The 20,654-nt window shown below is 39.2% G+C and overlaps 1 protein-coding gene across 2 annotated transcripts in view; it reads right to left on the reverse strand.

The window, feature by feature from the left end:
• Window positions 1-20,654, reverse strand: part of SLC25A13 (solute carrier family 25 member 13) — a 201,450-nt gene that overhangs the window by 14,525 nt on the left and 166,271 nt on the right. For both annotated transcript variants that reach the window (XM_003809698.3, XM_055114723.1), the window contains one exon: window positions 11,472-11,612. In XM_003809698.3, coding sequence (XP_003809746.2) covers window positions 11,472-11,612 — 141 coding nt within the window. The remainder of the gene's footprint in view (window positions 1-11,471; window positions 11,613-20,654) is intronic.

Below are 20,654 nucleotides of genomic sequence, written 5' to 3' on the forward strand. Positions count from 1 at the left end.
TTTATATATATATATATATATATATATATATATATATATATATATATATATATATAAAACCCTGAGGAAAGGGTAGAATTGCAACACTAAAGGAAAAATGCCTAGAAATGGGTTGTATTTCGTTTTCCAGGAATCAAGCAATGTGGTCAAAGTGTTTATGCAGACTAGAACAAATGTTAGGATATGCAAGAAGTCTTTGGTGTCTGATTACCTGAGAAAAAGGAAGAAATGGAAAAGTCAAGGAAGCAAAAGAACTTCCACCTGGTGTGATCACCCTGTCACCCCTAGCCATGTGATGAGCACCTGTAGAAATCAAGCCCTTAAGCTTCCTCACCTGTCAAAAATACCAAAGGCCATCTTCTTCAGGTGACTGGGACAACTGAAACTTTAGGAATGAATGAAGTAATACGTGTGAAAGTCCTTGTAAGGTGTCCACTGCATTACAAACATTAAAGGACACAAATGTGTTCACCTGAGGGCTGTGTCTCCCTGCCTCTCCTAGCACCTCCTCTGGTGTCTCCCTGCAGAAAATACCTCTCCCAGTTGCGTCAGGAGGCGGCCCTTCACCTCTCTTGCACCCCAGGCATCAAAGCCCAATTCCCAAGGAAAGACAGAGACTTATTAAATTTCCCTGGCCTCTTTTTCCCCACCACTTCCTTTAGGTCTTAGGCATAAAGGCAGGTGCCAATTTGTAAGACTGCCTTAGGCAATACCTGACCTGTTGCTCTTGCACAATGAAAAGGGAAGCAGGATGTTAAAAAGACTTAAAGTTCTAAGGGGGAAAATGTTTCTCTCCCAGATTCCTTGATAAATCCTTCACTTTGTGGTGAACACCCATTCTCCAGTACTACAGCAAAACATAAACCTGTTTGACTTGAATTCTACTTGTTCCAAGTATAATTTTCACCAAGAGATCAGCCATTCTGAAAAGGCAACTTTATAACAAAGGGAAACATTCCATGCTGCTCTAGAGCCTGCATCAGCAACACAAAAATATTACTTTGGCCATTTGAGAATTAATAAGTTACAAAGGTGTGCCACTTAAAAAAAATATTTAAACATTCCTGCCATATAAGAAAATCCCCACATTTTCCTGCTTTGGTTTTTTTGTTTTGTTTTGTTTTTAACTGGTTTTCTAGGCAGCTCTGCCCTTAAACATTCTCTGATTGGTCCTGAATTTCCTCAGTATATACTACAATCACTTGGGGAAAATTAATAAATGCAAAATACAATCATCTAATCTCTCTAAAGATGATAAACTATTGGGTTTTTCTTTTTAAATAAAAGACACACTAATATCCAGACAGGGACAACAAAAATCATCTCAGGGTAGACCTACGTTATAAACTGGGAAAAAACCCTCAGATCTAGTTTAATTATCAACTCTGCCTCCATTCCAATTCTATATCATGCCAAAGTCTCTCCATCATCATCCTATTTAAGATCTAGAAAAGCTTCTTTAAGGGTAGGCCTCACTTAACTTCAAATTAATAGTCCACAATTGACACAGGCCAATTAGATAGGCTTAGAGATTCTGGCGGCAGCACATCATGGCAAAAGAATCATTTATTTTGCTTCTCATGCCTTTTTGATGTGGACACTGTGCTGAAAGCCCAAGGAAGCTTTAATCAATTCTCAAGTTGCTAGGATCGTCCACTCAAGTTTATTTTGCCAGCTCTGCCTGGTATGAAACTGTCAATAGATATAACACAACAGGATTTGTATCTCTCTTTCTCTCGCACGCATGCTGTCGCACATGCACAGCAATTTCCGATGTCTCTTTTTCTTCTTTTAAAACTCTTCATCTTGGATGGTAAATCACCTGCCCAATCAATCCAAAGTGGGGAAAAAACCAGTCCTGAAGGATGGTGCTGATAAAGAAGTCAGGGCCAGGGCAGGTCTTTTTGCATGCTAATTCCTGCTTATTCTAGCTGTACCTGCAAACACAGCTCTAAACAGACTATTTCTAATACAGGGAAAGGTAATTACACTCACAAAGGCACCTCTGTGTCGGGCCGGGCACCAGGAGCCAGCAGGTCTGGGAGACGGAGGCTTAACAGAGACTCCAGCAGTGAATGCACATTGTCTAGCACGGGGAAAATGCCAGACTGGGGACCCTGCAGCATTCAAGACAACAGTGGTGCACCTTGTCTGAGAAGGTTATTCAATGCTTCTGGCACCTGTCGTCAGAGCCACCCAGCCCTCTTTTCCTACCTTACAGGTTTAGAATTTATTTGGCATGTATAATTATATATTTTGATCCCAGAGCTACAAACAATGGGCAGCATGTCATGACTTGATCCCTTAGCATTCCTCTTGGCTTCCCCCAAGCAAGTTAACCCTTAGATACACAGCTTGGCAGTGCCTCTCCAGCCCAGTCAAAGGATGGTTAGACCCCACCTACATGGCTGAGATTTGAGGAGGGTGAGTTTGAGTGTCTTGCTGAGAAATAGCAATGGTGCTAAGACCTATTATGTGATTGTGTCACTTGTGTTAAAACCAAATAAGCCAGCCAACATTTGAAGACTTGGTATCAGTGAACATGGAAATTACTTCAATTTGAATATAAAATATGAATGACTATTATTGGCTTCTTTAGTCCAGGGACTTTAGGGATATGGGTTCTCCTTAATTTCATTGCAATTCTAACAAAATCATCTTGACAACTCTGTTTCTTGTAGGAAATGCTGCTTGGGTCAGTGCTAGTTCTCTATTGTTCTAGTATTGTACACTGCTTTGCCATCAGCAATGCTCATCACTGAGATGGACTGAAAACCCTAGACATGGTACAGAGGAATGTTATCACATGGAATTTTAGTCCTGAAGCTGCTAGTCATGTCACCTTCACAAAGCTCATCTGTAAAACATGTTCCACCTTTTCTTTATTTCTTTATTATTATTATTTTTTGAGACAGTGCTGGAATGCAGTGGTGCAATCTTGGCACACTGCAACCTCCACCTCTGGTTCAAGCAATTCTCCTGTCTCAGCCTCCCAAGTAGCTGGGACTACAGGCATGCGCCACCATGCCCAGCAAATTTTTGTATTTTTAGTAGAGATGGGGTTTCAACATGTTGGCCAGGATGGTCCTGACCTTTTGACCTTGTGATCTGCCTGCCTCAGCACTCTCTGCTGTGATTCTGGGGGCTGCCTGATTCACGAATCATTCATTGCGCAACTAAACTCCCTTACTTTGGCTGAAGTTTTACTTTTAACAAGACTAAACATTTACCACTTTTTTTGCTATTCATTCCTGACACATCTCCACCTGGGATCACCTTCCAGAATTTCCTTCATTAAGGTTCTACTGGTGACACACTTTCTGAGTTTTGCTAGTCTAAAAAATATCTTTACCCTTGTTCTTAAAAGCAATTTTTACAGGGTATACATATACAAGTCTAGGTTGAAAAGTTTTTTTCCTCCACATACTGAAGACACCCCATTCAACTGTCTTCTGGCTTCCACTGTTGCCATTTTTTAGGTTAGCCGTCAGTTCAACTGCTGCCCCTTTGAAGGCAAATAGACTTTTTTTCTCTGGCCACTAAAGAGCTTCTCTCTAGCTCTGGTGTTCAGCAGTTTTCCTCTGATGTGTCTAGTCTGGATTATTTTCAATTATCCTACACCTGCAATTTGTTGCATTTTTTTCTTTTTCTTTTTGAAACAGAGTCTTGCTCTATCACTTAGGTTAGACTGCAGTGGTGCAATCATGGCTCACTGCAGCCTTGACCCCCTGGGCTCAAGTGCTCTTCCCCCCTCAGCCTCCCAAGTAGCTGGGACTATAGGTGCATGACACCATGTCTAGCTAATTAAAAAAATATTTTTTTGTAGAGATGAGGTCTCACTATGTTGCCCAGGCTGGTCTTGAACTCCTGCACTCCCAAAGTGCTGGCACTAGAATTATATGTTTCTCTTCTCTTGCCCCTTAACGTAGATCATTTTTAAGGCAATGATACTGTACACATCTTTGGTACTCTAGCATCTAATAGTGTTAGCATTCAATATACATTTGGTGAAAGAATAAAAGAATGGTTAAAAAAAATTGATCATTTGCTGTTACTTTAAGGAATCCTTTTTTTCTGGTGTCTTCAGCACACTCAATTCCTCTGGGCATTGTTTTATAAAAATAATATTTTTCAAGCCATCTCCTTTTAATTTGCTATTCTAAAGTTCAAAGCAGAAGACCTGGCCTGGAGAGGTTGTTGACCACACAGCATTGGAAATTACCCAGGACTGGAATAATGTGGAAGAAACTAGGTATTCCTGCAAGAATCCCTTAGTTGACACTCAATGATGAAAAGTTGATAACAACTAACACATCATGTGTACTATGTGCTCAATTCTATCCTATATGCTTTACATGCAGTATTTTAGTAAATCCACACAACGATACTATGAATAGGTAGGTACGATTATTATCCTCTTTCTACACACGAGTCAATGATTCATCTGAAGCACAGGGGAAGTTTTGTAAAAAGAAAAATTTTTTTTTTCAAACTAAGTGTTGGGTACTATGCTCACTACCTGGGTAACTGAATCATTCATATCCCAAATCCCAGCATCATGCAATATACCTGTGCAACAAACCTGCACATGTTCCCTCCAATGTAAAATAAAATTTGAAATTATTTTTTAAAAGTTCTTTTTTTTCCCAGTTTTTGTTTAATACAAGCTTTAAGCAGAGATTATGGACATTACATGACCTGTAGTATTTTTCAAATGTTCACACATATTAGATACAAAACCTGACTCCTTGAGGTATACTTGATACCCTCTCCTTAAATTTCTAAAAATCCTTCCTTAAATGAGAGAATAAAAGTCCATCAGGAGTAAGGCACAACATTTCTATTTATTTATTTACTTATTTCAATTTTTGATGTTGGTATATTTGTGAAAAGACTCAGTCACTCTCTCTCATACATCAAGAAATGTACACTTAGACACCTCATATGAATAGAATCATGCAGTATTTGAAGTTCTGTGACTGCCTTATTTCACTTAATATAATGTCTTCCAGACTTATCCATCTCATTGCAAAAGCAGGATATCCTTCTTTTTTAAGGCTATAATATACCATATTTTCTTTATTCATTCCTTTGTTGATAGACATTTGGGTTATTTCATAGCTTGTCTATTGTAATAATGTTGCAATAAACCTGGTAGTCATCTCCTTCAGATATCTGATTTCCATTCTTTTGGATGTACACCCAGAAGTGGGATTGCTGGATCATATAGTAGTTCTATTTTAACTTTTTGAGAAAACTCCATACTGTTTTCCACAGAGACTGTACCACTTCACATTTCTACCACCAAGGATCTCCTTTTTTTTTTTTTTTTTTTGAGACTGAGTCTCCCTCTGTCACCCAGGCTGGAGTGCAGTGGCACAATCTCAGCTCACTGCAACCTCCACCTCCCGGGTTCAAGTGATTCTCCTGCCTCAGTCTCCCAAGTAGCTGGAACTATAGGCACGTCCACCATACCCGGCTAATTTTTTGTACTTTTAGTAGAGATGGGGTTTCACCATGTTGGCCAGGATGGTCTTGATCTCCTGACCTCGTGATCTGCCCGCATCGGTCTCCCACAGTGCTGGGATTACAGGCGTCAGGCACCGCGCCTGGCCTACCACCAAAGATTTCAATTTCTCCACAACCTCACCATTGCTTATCTTTTGTTGTTTTTTTTTTTTTTTGCTAATAGCTATCCTAACAGGTATGAAGTGCTGTCTCATTGTAGTTATGATTTGCATTTCCCTGATGATTAGTGATGTTGAAAATTTTTTACATCCTTTTTTCACATACGTGTTGGCCATTGGTATGTCTTCTTTGGAGAAATATCTATTCTAGTCCTTTGCTCATTTTTAAAATCAGCTTCTTTTTCTTCACGGTAGCACCAGCTGATGTCATATTAATTTTGCGTATTCCTTTCTTTTTTCTTTCTTTTTTTTTTTTTTTTTTTTTTTTTAGACACAGCATCTCACTCTGTTGCTAGGGCTAGAGTGTGGTGGTGCAATCATATAGCTCACCACAGCCTCGAACTCCTGGGTTCAAGTGATTCTCCTGCCTCAGCCTCCCAAGTAGCTGGGACTACAGATGTGTACCACCATGCCCCGCTAACTTATATTTATTTATTTTTGGAGGGATGGTGTCTTGCTATGCTGCCTAGGCTAGTCTTGAATTCCTGGCATTAAGAGATTGCCCTGGCCTCCTGAAATACTGAGATTACAGATGTAAGGCACCATGCTCGGCCATATCTTTGTTCTCTTGATAGCTGCCCTGTCCTACCCAATATACTGTGAGCAGGGACTTGGCTTTAAACAGCCATCTCCTAAAGGCTGGAACAGTGCCTGGCACACAGTAAGCTCTCAATGAGTGTGTTGAGTGAGTGAATTAATATGATTTACATTTTAAATGGATCACTTTGGCTGCTGTGGCAACAGTGGATTTAGGAGAGTCAAGAGACAAAATAAAGAAAGCCCTGAAGAGGCTTTCACAGAGGCTCAGATGAAGGATAAAAGTAGAAATGGATGGGTGAGAACTACCACTAGGCTGGTTGTAAAACCACAGCATGTCCCTGGGTATCAGAAAACTAGAATGGCAATGTGTTCTCAAAGTAGACTAAACAACTGCTTCCTTCAGGTCCGGCTGTGAGCACGTAAAAATACAAGTTTTTAAAAGATGATAAACTGAAGAATTAATCTTATGAGTACTTACATGTTACCAAGAAAAAAGGGATAAACTGAAAAAACTGGATAAAATCTATTAACACTAAAAAGTGCACATGCCCTTTGACCTAACAACTTCAATGCTAGGAATTTATCTTTTCTAAACAATCACAAAAGTATGTCAAAATATACATAGGGATGATCACCATGGCATTGCTTGATATATCTTCAAACTAGAAACATATTCATCAACAGCAAACAGTTAAACAAAAAAATTTCCATAGTTATTAAATAAAATGAGGAAAGAGCTTTAAGATATATTGTGTTTGAAAAGATTCTATTTGTGTTAAAACACAATTTTACTTAAGAAAAGTAAAATATTCTCCTTTCATTTTAATTTTAGATTCAGGGGGTACATATACAGGTTTGTTACAAGGATATATTGCATGATGCTGAGGCTTGGGCTTCTATTAATCCTGTCAGCTAGGTACTGAGCAGAGTACCTGAAAGGAAGCTTTTCAGCCCTTTCCTCCTTTCCTCTTTCCCTTCCTCCTGTTGGTGTCTTTGTGCTCATGTGTACCCAAGGTTCAGCTCCAACTTACAAGTGAAAATGTGATATCTGGTTTTCTGTTTCTGCATTGATTTGCTTAGGATAGTGGCCTGCAGTTGCATCCATGTTGCTGCAAAGGATATAATTTAGTTCTTTTTTATGGTTGTCTAGTACTCCATTGTGTGTAGTTTCCACATTTTCCTTATCCAATCTCCTGTTAATGGTAACCTAGGGTGATTCTATGTCTTTGCTATGGAAAACATACATACTTTTCTGATGCTGATATTCGTAAAATTTTTGAAAGAGAAATACTAATCTGAGCAGAAAGTTTTTCTTTTTTTAAGGATATATTAATATAAAATCTTCAGCAGTGGCTATCCTTTGAAGAGAATGGAGCAGTAAAGGGTAGAGAGATAATTTTACTTTTCTTCATACACCTTTCTAAATTACTTGATTTTTTTGAAATATAAATTATATTTTACTTTTTAAACTAAAAAAATCAATCTCTCTTTGAGATAACTGGCAGAATAAATAATAATGTACTGATATATCATAACTTGCTTTCTGAGTTTATGAACAATAGCTCCAATGAATCATTTATACACACATTATAGATGAACACATGTATACAACATTTATGTATATGGATAAAAATATCTTTGAATACTGTCAAATGCAGTGGAAAAAAACAATGCCTTTGATTAGAACACAGCAGACAGAGTCCATATTCCTAAGTGACCTTCCAAGGTAGAGTCAAGGTTTAATTTGTGATTATAGAATTTGAAAACTTTTCAACAGTGCTTGATGGATCCCAGCTGTCATTGCTTCACTGACCATGTTTTGTACTCAAAAAGAGACGTGGACAGTTCCACTGCTTCCTAACGAAGCGTCTTTTTGGCCTAATTAGCTGTGCTGCCATTTACTGTTAAATGATAAGTTTCATTCCATTCCTAAAGTATAATTTGTCCCCTCATTAACGCTCTGACAGCTCCTACGGAAAAGGTAATGTTCAAAAGTAGATGGATACAACTTTTTTTGCTATGTTAAGTTTATTTGACTTTTATTTTTATGCTCCAGGGGTTTATGCAATAAAACAGAAGTTATGCAGGGAAAGGGAAATACATTCTCATAATTCTTTTTAAAAAGAAGTAGACATTGCAGATTTGTTTTCTTAGCTACATTACATTCAAATAGCTCTTTCAAAGGCAATTAATTACGCTGCCTTCACTTCAGTCACCTACATCCTCTGTGCTATAACTAAATCTCTCTAAATGTTAGCATTTTAGAGGGGGGCTTTATTTACATTGTTTACTATATTTGTGCTAAACTATTTCTTACTTTAGGAATGCAAAATGTTGACCGTTTTCCACTTTTTTTCAGTTGCAAATGTATTTCTAAAACAAGTATTCTAATTGCCACTTACTGGGAAGTCAGAATAGTTTGCTTATTTTGCAAGTCAATACAGAAGAAAAACAGAAAGCCTGATTTTCCAATTTAGGTAAGGTTAAAGCTCAGCAGGCCTAAACACACAGACAGAGCCAACCACTCACCCTTCTTGGGTCTGGCATTGTAATGTTAACAACAGAAACAAAAGAACAGAGGGAAGGAGAAAGATTACCTGTCTCAACTAAATCTAGGACAGTGGTTCTTCTTTTTAAAGACCCACCTGGAGGGACACATACCAGGTTTAAAAGTACTATGTGAGGTCACCCCTAGTCATTTGCATTTTTCTAGCCAACCAGGACTAGAAACAGAAAAGCTTTATTACTAAAAAGTGCTATCCTGAAACAAAAACACATTAAACTACAAAGCAATGCTAATGCTGTGATGCTCCCTAGAAAGATGGATCTTAACCTGCTGTGATGTCTGACCACGTAAAGGTGAAGTGGGGTGGGGCTGGAGAAGAGAGGTTCACAAGAAACAAAGCCCAAGACAGAATGCTGGGAATATATAAATGAGGACCAACCAGACTTGTAATACAAGAGCTAATCAGACTGAAAGGAGACCAAACCACAGAGGTCAACATCTGCTGAATGAAATCCTGACTCCCGGGTCTCTGAATGTAGCTGATACTGATGACCAACAGGAAGATAGAGATTACTAGGTCACTTTCTTGCAACAAAATCAAGGTTCCAGAAGCTCAAAGCATTACTGATTTTCTTGGTAATTACCAGTACACCAAAAACAGCATTTTAGAAGGGAGCACCAAGCCCTGTGGAATGCTTCTGAACTAGATTAAACTACTAGACTAGTAATTAAACTAACTTCATATGGGAGAGTTCTCTTGCTCAAACTTGAGCAATCCTGCTCATTTCAGGAAAGCAATTTTAGCACAAAAGTGGAAACAAGAAACTTCTGAGCCTCAATTTCAGCTCAGATACCATGGTTGGCAGCCTCTATTCACCTGAACTACAAAACCAGGATACCAACTACTTCCAAGAAGTGTTAAAGGGGATTAAGATTATTAAATAATGTGAAGATGAAAAGCACTAAGTCCCAGTATTGTATCATTTGCAGGTAGTTTAACAGTCTCTGTTTCTGTATCAGCAAACAAGTTCCTACCATTTTACTCATCTAGACATTTCGATAACAGTCACTGCCATAGTACCTAAGTGCTTTTTACCAGACAACCCATTGAAAGACTCCTGGCATCTTGTCAAAATGACATGCTGCTACATCATATTACAGACTGCAAGAGCCTAAAAATTTAGAAAAGATGATTTTTCTTCAAATTGATCAATGCTATGCCTCATGACAACAGTGTTTATTTTTTACAGCTGGGTAATAAATTGGTAAGCAAAACAGCTATAGAACATTGTGTTATATTGTAGAATCACAGATTGAGCATTTTAAGTTCTACTTAAAAAATCAGCAGGTTTATTCCTAAGTACCACATATGCCTAAATATAAGGCAAAAATTTCCCCTGCTAAAATTAATCCCAGAAAAGAGGGCATCACTTTATATTCAATCTTCACAAAGTCTCAGATCATGGAGTACTCTTTCCAATCACTTGACCTGGAGAAGCAGAGTACCATTCGGGGAAGGCAGATTCTCCTGAGACAGCCACAATTATTACTAATTCTGGATGTTTACTGAGGTCACTTGCAAAACTCAGGTTAGAAAGAAAAAGAGTAAAAAAGTATTTCTGGGAGGAGGATCTCACAAATACTGTGTCAAATGTCAAAACAAGTCATTTCAAGTTTACTCTAGCAATATGGTAAGTTGTTACATTATGGGGACCAGTTATATCCATTCAGGATTAACTGGGAATAGGAAAAAAGCAATTGACTGTCTTAATATTATGTGTCTATGGGATAAAATTTGCAGGAACAATATCATACATAAAAGTCAAAAATGCTTCAAATTACAAAGCTTGGGATAAAAATGAAGACAATGTATTCTGCAAAACCATGCTAACAGATGACCTAAAAAGTGGGTTAAATGGAGCTCAAGATGCTGATTCAAAATTCATGAATAATTTTAATATTTGTTGATATGTGTTTATAGAAACAAAGCAGTATTAATTTTATATAATGTGACTGTATACATTTCTGTGTAAATAAATGAAACTATCTTAAGTAGACATTTTATTTTTCTCCCATATCCCTAAAGGTTTACTTAGTCAAGCTAGCGTAAAATGTTTTTTTAAAAAATTCTTCATTGAAAACTTGTGTATACATTATGTTTGATAAAGCCTTGTAGGTTGGCATATAGGCAGACAGTTCTAGTAAGTTCCATTATAACTTTTTGGTAGAGCAGTATGAATAACAAATTTCAAGAATCATCTAGAAGTTTGGTTTTGTAATCATTCTGAAAAAACATTTCCTAAATGAAAAATGATTAAGATTTATAATAATTAAGACAAGGCATACATATATAGAGAAAACATGGATCGGACCATATGCATAGGATCAGAAAATAAATTATGATACAGGTTTCTCCTTGAACTGAACTCAGCGTATCAATAACAAATCCAAATAAAATTCTAGCCAGTGTTGCTGCAAAGAGCTGCACTGAACAACTCTAGAGGGCACGATTCCTATCATAGTCATCCTAGATTTGTGTATTGATGAGGATAGTTTTTTGGCAGATGGCAGGAAGGGGCACCTCCTTCTAATTGGCATGAAGGTGCCTCTGCAGCTTGGGTAGAACATCTTCTCCAGGTGTAGAAATGCAAGAAAAACGGATTTCATGTTGAAGAATAGTTTCTACATTAGGAGATGAGAAAGTAATCAAATACATGACTAAAAAAAAAAAAAGTTACCTTGTAGATCCCAAAAAACCCCAGGTCCCGCACGACAGACAGAGCACTGACTCGAGGACCAGTGGTGATTTCTCCTGCCACTTGCAAACGGATCTTGACGATTTCTAAAGGATTTGTGAAAATCACCTGGGAGCCTCCAGCCTAAAAAGAACAAAAAAGATTTAGGATCAAAGCAAAGAAATGGTAAGGTGGGTCAGGAAGAGATGAATGATTATTCTCAAGGATAAAAATATTCTATCCTCAAGAGAATGTAGTTTCAGCCCTTGTCCCATCAATCAAAACGGTTAGGGATTACAAGTATGAATCAAAATACAGTTACTGCCTAGGAAGAAGCCCTATGTCCTTAATGTGGAGGCTGAAGGAGGGCAAAGACCAGAGATTTCTGTTGACCTCCCCAAGTCCTCACACTGAAATTACAAATGCTCCCTGAAGCACAAACAACTGCCACCACGGGACTCAAAGCCAAGGGCACAAAGGCAGTAATAAAATGAAAAGCATTCGTATCCAAATGAGGAGACACAGAACGTATCCAAATGAGGAGACACAGAACGTATCCAAATGAGGAGACACAGAACAGAACGGGGACTAGGAGGACAAAGGCTCTTGAATGATGAATTTCATGATTCTGGCAACGATTCAAAAACTGCCAGCGAACACGTAAACTTAGATGAAAGTTATTATTTTTTTCTCTTAGAAATTCAAATCAATCATCAAATCTCATTTTATGAAGTTACATATTCTTAAAATTTTTGTTTATGTATTACTTGTGTACAGAATTGCTCTTTTCATATGAGATAAATGGTATATGAAAGTAGCAAAAATATGCACTAAGTCAATTACCAACCAAACTTTGAACATCGTGTGTTATTTCATTCCAGCAATGGCTAGATGCCTCACCTCCAAGATCATCAGTGAAATCTTTAAAGTACACTATAAGGGAAATTTTAAGCTAGCTATTTTGAAGCTAAGCCTATATTTATCACAAGCAATTACATTCTTTCTTACTGTACTTCAACTTGTTATTCCTTGTCACACATATATGAAATTTTTATATCATCCAAACTATACTGTACTAATTAGAACTAGCTACAAGGATGGCCTTTGAAGTATTATTTATAAAAGCTGGAAAGAAAAATCAGAAACAACATAAATATCTAATGGTAAGGGATGGGTTAAATGAACTTGAGTATGTTCATGCATGGAGATACTATGCAGTCAACAGTGAAAAATGTTCAATATATACTTTTAAGTAAAAATGCTCATATGTTTAAAATACTGGTACACATTTCCCCCTGCCATCCCCTACCACCATGTGGAAGAAATACACCAAAGTGGTGCTTCTGAAGCGGTGGGATTACAAGTATCTTTCTTTTCCTTTTTTTCTTTGATGTATTTGAAATTTTTTCTATATAGATCATGTGTTACTTCCATAAAGAAAAATAAACACCTATACACAGTTTACCTAATATGTGTAATGTTAATGAAAAGCATCAAAGAAAGATGTTCGTTCATTAACTCTCTAAATCAAATTGTTTTTCCATTTTTACCAACTTGATACCTTAATCAAGACACTCTTGTTCTTCCTTAAGTGCAAATGAATTTTTTCTTTGGGCGGGGGGACAACACAAAATACAAACCTGGGTTGGATTCACTGAAAGGCCCAAGAAAGGGCCTTAGTCTAGGAAGTAGAGTGTGAGATGATACACCCAGAGGCTGGTGCATTCTGGTCCACACAAAGACGTGCTGCTCCCCGCCCTACTGCTCAGAACAGCTCTGTTTTGCTCAGATGCTGCTGCTGCAACCTGCAGGTCCATGGGAAGAACAACTCCCTGGCTGTTTACAGCCCGTGAGTGTTTTGTGAATTTGCACCTACATTTCCCATGTGATATGGACTCAGCTATTTACGGTTGGCAGAATGATGAGTTGAAACACACCTAACCAAGTAACCATGTGAGAGGCACAGTAAGGATTTTCTCTGTGTTTCTGAACCAGAACTCTTCATATGAAAATCTTATGAATAGTTAGAAAAATGAATAGAAATTTAAAATGTAAAGATTGTTTTATGGGGGTAGAATTGCTGAGAAAGATTCACCAGGTTGGAATTAGCCTGAAGCCTGATTTTTTGAAGCTCAAAAGAGGGTAAGACCATCTCTATCCAGGGTAAAATGCAAAGTAATCAGAGAAACCAGTCTTCTTGGAAGAGAGAAGAGGCATACAATGCATATTCATCCAAGCACTGCCAACAGCAGGGAAGGAGGCAGTTGAGTGTCCCACATGAAGGCAGAGCTTCAGTCTCCCTATTTGTCAAACCATCTCACTTACTATGAAGATAAAAAGAGATGGAGAATGTACAGGAGCCAGCACAGTGCTCACGACAGAGCCTTTACTCCAGTTGGTTTCTTTCCCTTTTTCTCCTACATTGATGTTTTCCTCCATAGATGCATGTTACAATCACTTGCAGACCTTTTTAAAATATAGCGACCTCTGGACTTCAGTCCTGACAGTTTAATAAGAATTTCTGCATCTGTCCTTGTTAAAATTTTTCTATGAGATTACTATGTGCAGTGAGGCTGAGAATCCCTGCACTACACCATCTGCACTACACCATCTCTAGAATCTCTGTCAATTCTGAGAATCAGCTTAACTGGCTTCTTGAATGCCACAGTTTCTAATCCCAGTCTTCCATATCATTTCACGAATAACTTTTATTTGTTTTACATCTGATCTCACAACAAACTCTTTCTATATATCCAAGTGGTGCTGTTATGAAAGGGTACAATTCTTAGGTACGGAATTGTCTTATTATCTCTTATCTTTACTAACACTGGTAAAAGTTGCTAGCATTATATACAATAAAACAAGAACTTACACTCAACTCCCTGACTCCAAGCCAACCAACAGATACCAATTCTTTTAAAGCAGAGTTAGTTATCACTAGGGATGATGAGGAGTCAAATCCACTTCAGAGAGCTGCAGGAGGCAGATGCACCGGGAAGAAAGAATGTAGTGATATCAAGAAAACATAATGAGGTACCCATTATCTGTGGTGGCCTCTGAAAGAAAGAACCTACAGACTCAAAGTGGCACATTGTAAAGGTGCTGAAGATGAAACAGGCCCTTTGGAGTCGAACTGGAAGGAAATGAGAGACTCCAAGGCACCAAGAGAAGATGCTTATCATCAGATGCATGGTGTCTGGGTCTCTCCACGACTTGATCACTGAGCAGCACACTGCGTGCCGCTCTTCCAATTCCTGGTCTATTATGCATTCACAGTACCATACCCATGGTTCCTCTTTTGCAGAGATCAAAGATAGCTGAATCGGCAGACAATGGACAGGAACACCTATTGTGCACAATGTCTTTGCGTCCCTCATCACTTGAAAGCTCTGGCTGTGTGAAGATACTGTTTTTCTTGTGTGTGTGCAATTTTGTCACATATCATTTCCCTATGACTTACTGGAGTCTGTGGTAAGTAGGACATGAGAAAATATTCCATACTGAACTGGCTCAGTGTGGCATATTATATTTACAGCGGTAACACTGACTTTTCTACATGTTTCCTGGTATACTCTGTTATTGAAATCTTAGTTATCATCTAGTATCTGGATCCATCTAAGAGAGAAAGAGAAATGCATACAATTATTATAGACTCACTTCTGCTATTTGATTTTTCATTCACCAAATATTTATAAGCAATTCAAAGTTTGTCCTAGAACTGCAAGGACACAAGATGCTTTATTCTCATTCTCAAGAAGCTTGAAGTAGTAAGGGTAGAAGTCATGAATATTCATTAAACATCTATTATGGGGTATTAAGGTGTTGCTTTGCATATATTACATATTTTCAGTCCACTCAAGAGGTACTTTTTGCAGATTTTACATAAGAGGAAACTGAAGCACAGAAAGATTAAAGCAACTGTTATGGGCTGAACTGTGTTCTACCAAAAGTCATAGTTGAAGTCCTAACTCTCAAATATTTCAGAATGTGACTATAGTTGGAAACAGGGCCTTTAAAAGAGAAATTAAGTTAAAAAGAGGTCTTTAGGGTGGGACGTAATCCCATCCAACTGGTTTGTTATAAGAAGAGAAAACTGAGACACAGACATGTAGGACACAAAAGAGAAGACACAGGGAAAAAGCGGCTATCTACAAGCCAAAGAGAGAGACCTCAGAAGAAACCAACCCTGCCAACACCTTGATCTTGAACTTTCAGATTCTAGAAATGTGAGAATATAAATTTTCTGTTGTTTAAGCCACCTAGTTTGTGGTATTTTGTTTTGGTAGCACTAGCAAACAAATATAGCAACGTACCCAGGGCTATATAGCCAGCAAACAGAGGAAAGGATTTTCAATGGAGTTCAGTAACTATATGCCTCATAAATACAGAAAATGGGACATGAGAACAGATAATTATATGATAAGATCCAAGGTCCAGACAAACTGATATGACAGTTCAAAGGAGGGCAAGAGCTCTCCTGGCTGGGAGGTGATTAAGCCAGTGAGAAGGTAACATGTTAGCTGGGGACTACAGTGTGATTAGGATTTTGGTAGTCCAGGCAGAGAAAGGCACAAAGGCACAGTGACAAGGGCATACCACACTTATATGGGTAATATACCCAGCATCACTTCTGCCAAGCGAAATTTTAATAAGGATGATAATTATGATGAGATCAACATCATCATCCTCTAGCATTTATTGAGGCTCCTCTAGCTTACTAAGTACCAGGGATTGTGGTAAGAGTTCTATAAGAATTCTTGGGCCGGGTGTGGTGGCTCACACCTGTAATCCCAGCACTTTGGGAGACCAAGGCAGGTGGATCACCTGAGGTCAGGAGTTCAGGATAAGCCTGGCTAATATGGTGAAACTCCATCTCTACTAAATACACAAAATTAGCTGGGCATGGTGGCGCACACCTGTAATCCCAGCTACTCAGGAGGCTGAGGCAGAAGAATCACTTGAACTCGGGAGGCGGAGATTTCAGTGAGCCAGGATCGTGCCACTGCACTCCAGCCTGAGCGACAGAGTGAGATTCTGTCTCAAAAAAAAAAAAATTGTTTTTTGGTCTTCATAATATCATAAGGTAAGTAATAAGATAAATAATAGGTCGGGTGCAGTGGCTCATGCCTGTAATCCCAGCACTTTGGGAGGTCAAGGCAGGTGGATCACCTGAGGTCAGGAGTTTGAGACCAGGCTGGCCAACATGGCTAAACCCCATCTCTACTAAAAATACAAAAAAATTAGCCGGACATGGTGGCAGGTGCCTGTAATCCCAGCTACTCAGGAGGCTAAGGCAGGAGAATCACTTGATCCCGGGCAGCAGAGGTTGCAGTGAGCCAAGATTGTGCCACTGCACTCCAGCCTGGGTGACAAAGCAAGACTCCGTCTCAATAAAAATAAATAAATAAATAAAATCCTGGTTTCAGTGAAGAAACTGAGGCTACAAAAAGTAAAGGAGGCTATTTAACATGCTTGGAGTCATGCAGCTAGGAAGGTGAACCTTGGATTCCAAGCTCAAGTGGCTGGATGCCAGTGGCACACTTACAGTTCTTCTCATGGCAGCCTTTTGCTCTAGATGGCATGGAGAAGGGGTATGAAAGAAGGTGGCTGAAAATAAGATTGCTGGAGCCAACTCATGGAAGGTCCAGGATGCTGCCTAGAACAGGCTGCATTCTGGAGATGGTCTGTGCGACTATGTAGCAGCAGGAGAGCTGGTAAACACAGCTTAGGAGCTGTAGAGGTCTGAGCATTATCTATGCCTTGGGAAGATGCCTAGGGAGCAGAGGGGAGAGGGCTCATCCGGGAGGCAGAGCCTGAGGCAGGGATCACAATTAGGTTGTTAGCCGACTAGGTGAGTGATAAAAGGCCAGAATTAGAACAATCATATCTATACTGAATAGAGGTGGCTGGGTAATGGATGCAACAGAGACCAACAGGGTTTGGCTGCTGAATATAGGGCAAAAAGAGTGGGTAAGCTCAAAGAAAGGATCCAAGTTTTTGCATCTGTGTAATAGGAACAAAGTGTTGGAAAGACGAATAATGACACATTCAGAAGGCAGTGGAAGGGTGAGTTAAGAGGGATGAGAGACACAGATGAGGGCATCACTCCACATATATAACTGAAGGCAGGGGTTTAGATAAGGTGGGAGGATGAAGAAGAAAAATGGAAAGTGGCGAGAGACCATGAAGTGATGAAAAACCTCTGCTATACACCGGTGGTACAGCAATCCAGGCACAAGAGTTAAGAACAGGGCTTCCAGAAGTGAGAAGGTGAAAGGACCAACAATGTCTACTGACACAGGGAGGCAAAGTCCAGCACATGGGGTGACCTAGGATTGGAAAGAGAATGCTGGGGAATGAGAGAGCTGTGTAGTCTACTTGCAGGGGAAGGGAAAGTGAGAAAATGACAGTAGTTTATGAGAGCAATCAAGAGACAATGACAATTCATTTAGGGAAATTAAGGAGAAAATATCTAGGGGGAAGAGAGTGAAAAGATAAAACTACTAGGGATAATTATGCTATGCTTACGCATAACAGTACAAGTTCTGAATGGAGGAGTGAAAGGTAGAACATGAAGAGTTTGCATTTGCTTTAGTGACATACAGAGTTGGGGGATAAATTTGTTACAGAGCAGAAACTGACAAATCATAGTTGTCCTTACTATTTATGCTTTGGAGATTAAAAAAAATCAAACAGAATCGAATTTGGCACAAGAACAACTAAAGTTCTGATGCATAAACCACATCAGCAACAAAAGACCCCTTCGGAATCAATAGTAAAATAATATTCTGGCTCTCCATAGGAAGTTATGATTAAGTTACTGTGATCTGTAACACAGAAGAGAAGATGAAGCAGCTGATGACCACAGAGGTGAGTTCATAGGCTCATGCATTCTGTTCCTCAACTCAAAACAGGTTAGAAGGTACAGCAGGTGGCCATGTGTTTAAACAGGGCTTAGGGCTGCACATCTGCACTGGGCTGCATACCTGCACCTGGCTGCAGGGGACCCAGAGCTGCAGGTAGCACCACAGCGGGTTCTCTATTAAGAGTCACTGTGTGCACCCACGACTGTAGAAGATAAATTACTAAGTTCAGTGCCATGTGTACTCTCACCCAGGCTATTATCAGGAACTGAGGAACATTTTATTGCCCACTCTATTAGTATTGAATACTAGCACCAGTGTAAACAAATTTTTTGTAGCATTTTTCAAAAGGGGACCCGACATTCAAAAACATTATATATCTTTATTAGAGGAGAACAATGGAACTGGTACACCAAAAGAAATCTTACATATTTTTATTCTTTTACAAGTGGCATTAATAAAGAATAACTTAACATGAAATATATAGGATCAAAATGAAGAAAAAATGTATTGTTTTAAAGGCACATAAACATTTGAATGAAAGAGAAATAAGTATCATTAGATTCAATGTTGCAAATACATCACTTGGGCTATAAATTTAAAATGCAAATTTTCCTAAAAATGATTATAACAGTCAAATATTATAACTTTTTCCTAAGTTAATCTAAATTCAAAGCAATCCTCCTAAACAAAACCCCAACAGGGTTTCCTGAAGATGTCTGAAGACAGGAATATTCTGGAAAAAAAATCGTGTAGAGGATCTTATATCAGTACACATTTACACACATTTTATAAAGTGTCAGAAATTTTTAAAGTTTAGCACAAGACTAGATAAATGGAAAGATCCAAATATGTAGAGTCACAGAGTCACTGAGTGCCTTTTTTTTTTTTTTTTTTTTTTAAGACAGAGTCTCACTCTCTTACCCAGGCTGGAGTGTAGTGACATGATCTTGGCTCACTGCAACCTCCATCTCCTGGGTTCAAGCGATTCTCAGGCCTCAGTCTGCCAAGTAGCTGGGACTACAGGTGCGTGCCACGACATCTGGCTAATTTTTGTATTTTTAGCAGAGACAGGGTTTCACTAAGTTGGCCAGGCTGGTCTTGAACTCCTGACCTCAGGTGATCTGCCTGCCTCAGCCCCCCAGAGTGCTGGGATTACAGGCGTGAGCCACTGCATCCGGCCGAGTATCTTAAAAAGGTAGATAAAATGTGCTACTTTGCACACAGTCAATGGTAGAGTGGACTCCTTCTACTTGTAGCTAGGAGTCCCTCTGACCAACTCACATATCTGGTAACATCCTAACGAGTAATGCGATGGTTTACTCATCTTTTTCTTTTAAAAGAGGATGACGAGTAGGCTGGTTTTGATACATTTCAGCATCTTTTTTTTTTTTTTTTTTTTTTTTTTTAAGACAGAGTCTCTCTCTGTCACCCAGGCTGGAGTGCAGTGGCACAATCTTGGCTCAATGTAACCTCTGCCTCCTGGGTTCAAGTGATTCTCGTGCCTCAGCCTCCTGCTGTAGCTGGGATTACAGGTGTACGCCACCACACCTGGCTAGTTTTTTTGTAATTTTAGTAGAGATAGGCTTCGTCATGTTGCCCAGGCTGGTCTCAAACTCCTGGCCTCAAGTGATCCACCCACCTTGGCCTCCCAAAGTGCTGGGGTGACAGGTGTGAGCCACTGTACCGGGCCCAGCTTCTACCAATTCTTGCTTCCCAGAGGTCTCATCATTTTCTCTTTATTGAGAGTACATAGTTAATCAAGAGGTCCTGGATGCTGGAGGAATTTGAGTCTGAAAGTACACTTGCGGAGGGAGGCCCAAATTTCTGCAAAAATTCAGTGGCTGGTATGAGACTTCTCTCTTACCAGTTGTGTAAGGATTTTTTTTCAAAGGCTCCATTTCCAAACTGTGATTCATTATGTATGAAGGATCTTCTAGCAGAGGGAAAGATATCCCAGTAGTGAACCCCAATTATTTTTTCCTCCCCAGAGTGTTTTTCGTCCTCCTTCTTTTCTTTGGCTTTCCTATGCAGTAGATTATTCCTAACGTTCTGCCCTTTATAGGACCTGAAGGCTGTGGCTCTGCCCACAGTGATCTCTGCACTGATTATTTCCAGTCAGCCCTCTAACAATGTACACTTCACCCATGTCTGCCCTCTAGATCCCTTTCTGGAAGGATGTGATTTTCCAACTACTAAGTGGGAGCAGTCATCTTGAGACACTTTTCAAGAACAAATTACCCACCAGCATGACCAGAAAGAAGAGATAGCTGTAACTATTTGAATAACTACGGCCCTGCAAACTCTCTCTTCTCCCCTCCTC

This window comes from Pan paniscus, chromosome 6, assembly GCF_029289425.2.
Source record: "Pan paniscus chromosome 6, NHGRI_mPanPan1-v2.0_pri, whole genome shotgun sequence".
NCBI classification, from domain to species: Eukaryota; Metazoa; Chordata; class Mammalia; order Primates; family Hominidae; genus Pan; species Pan paniscus.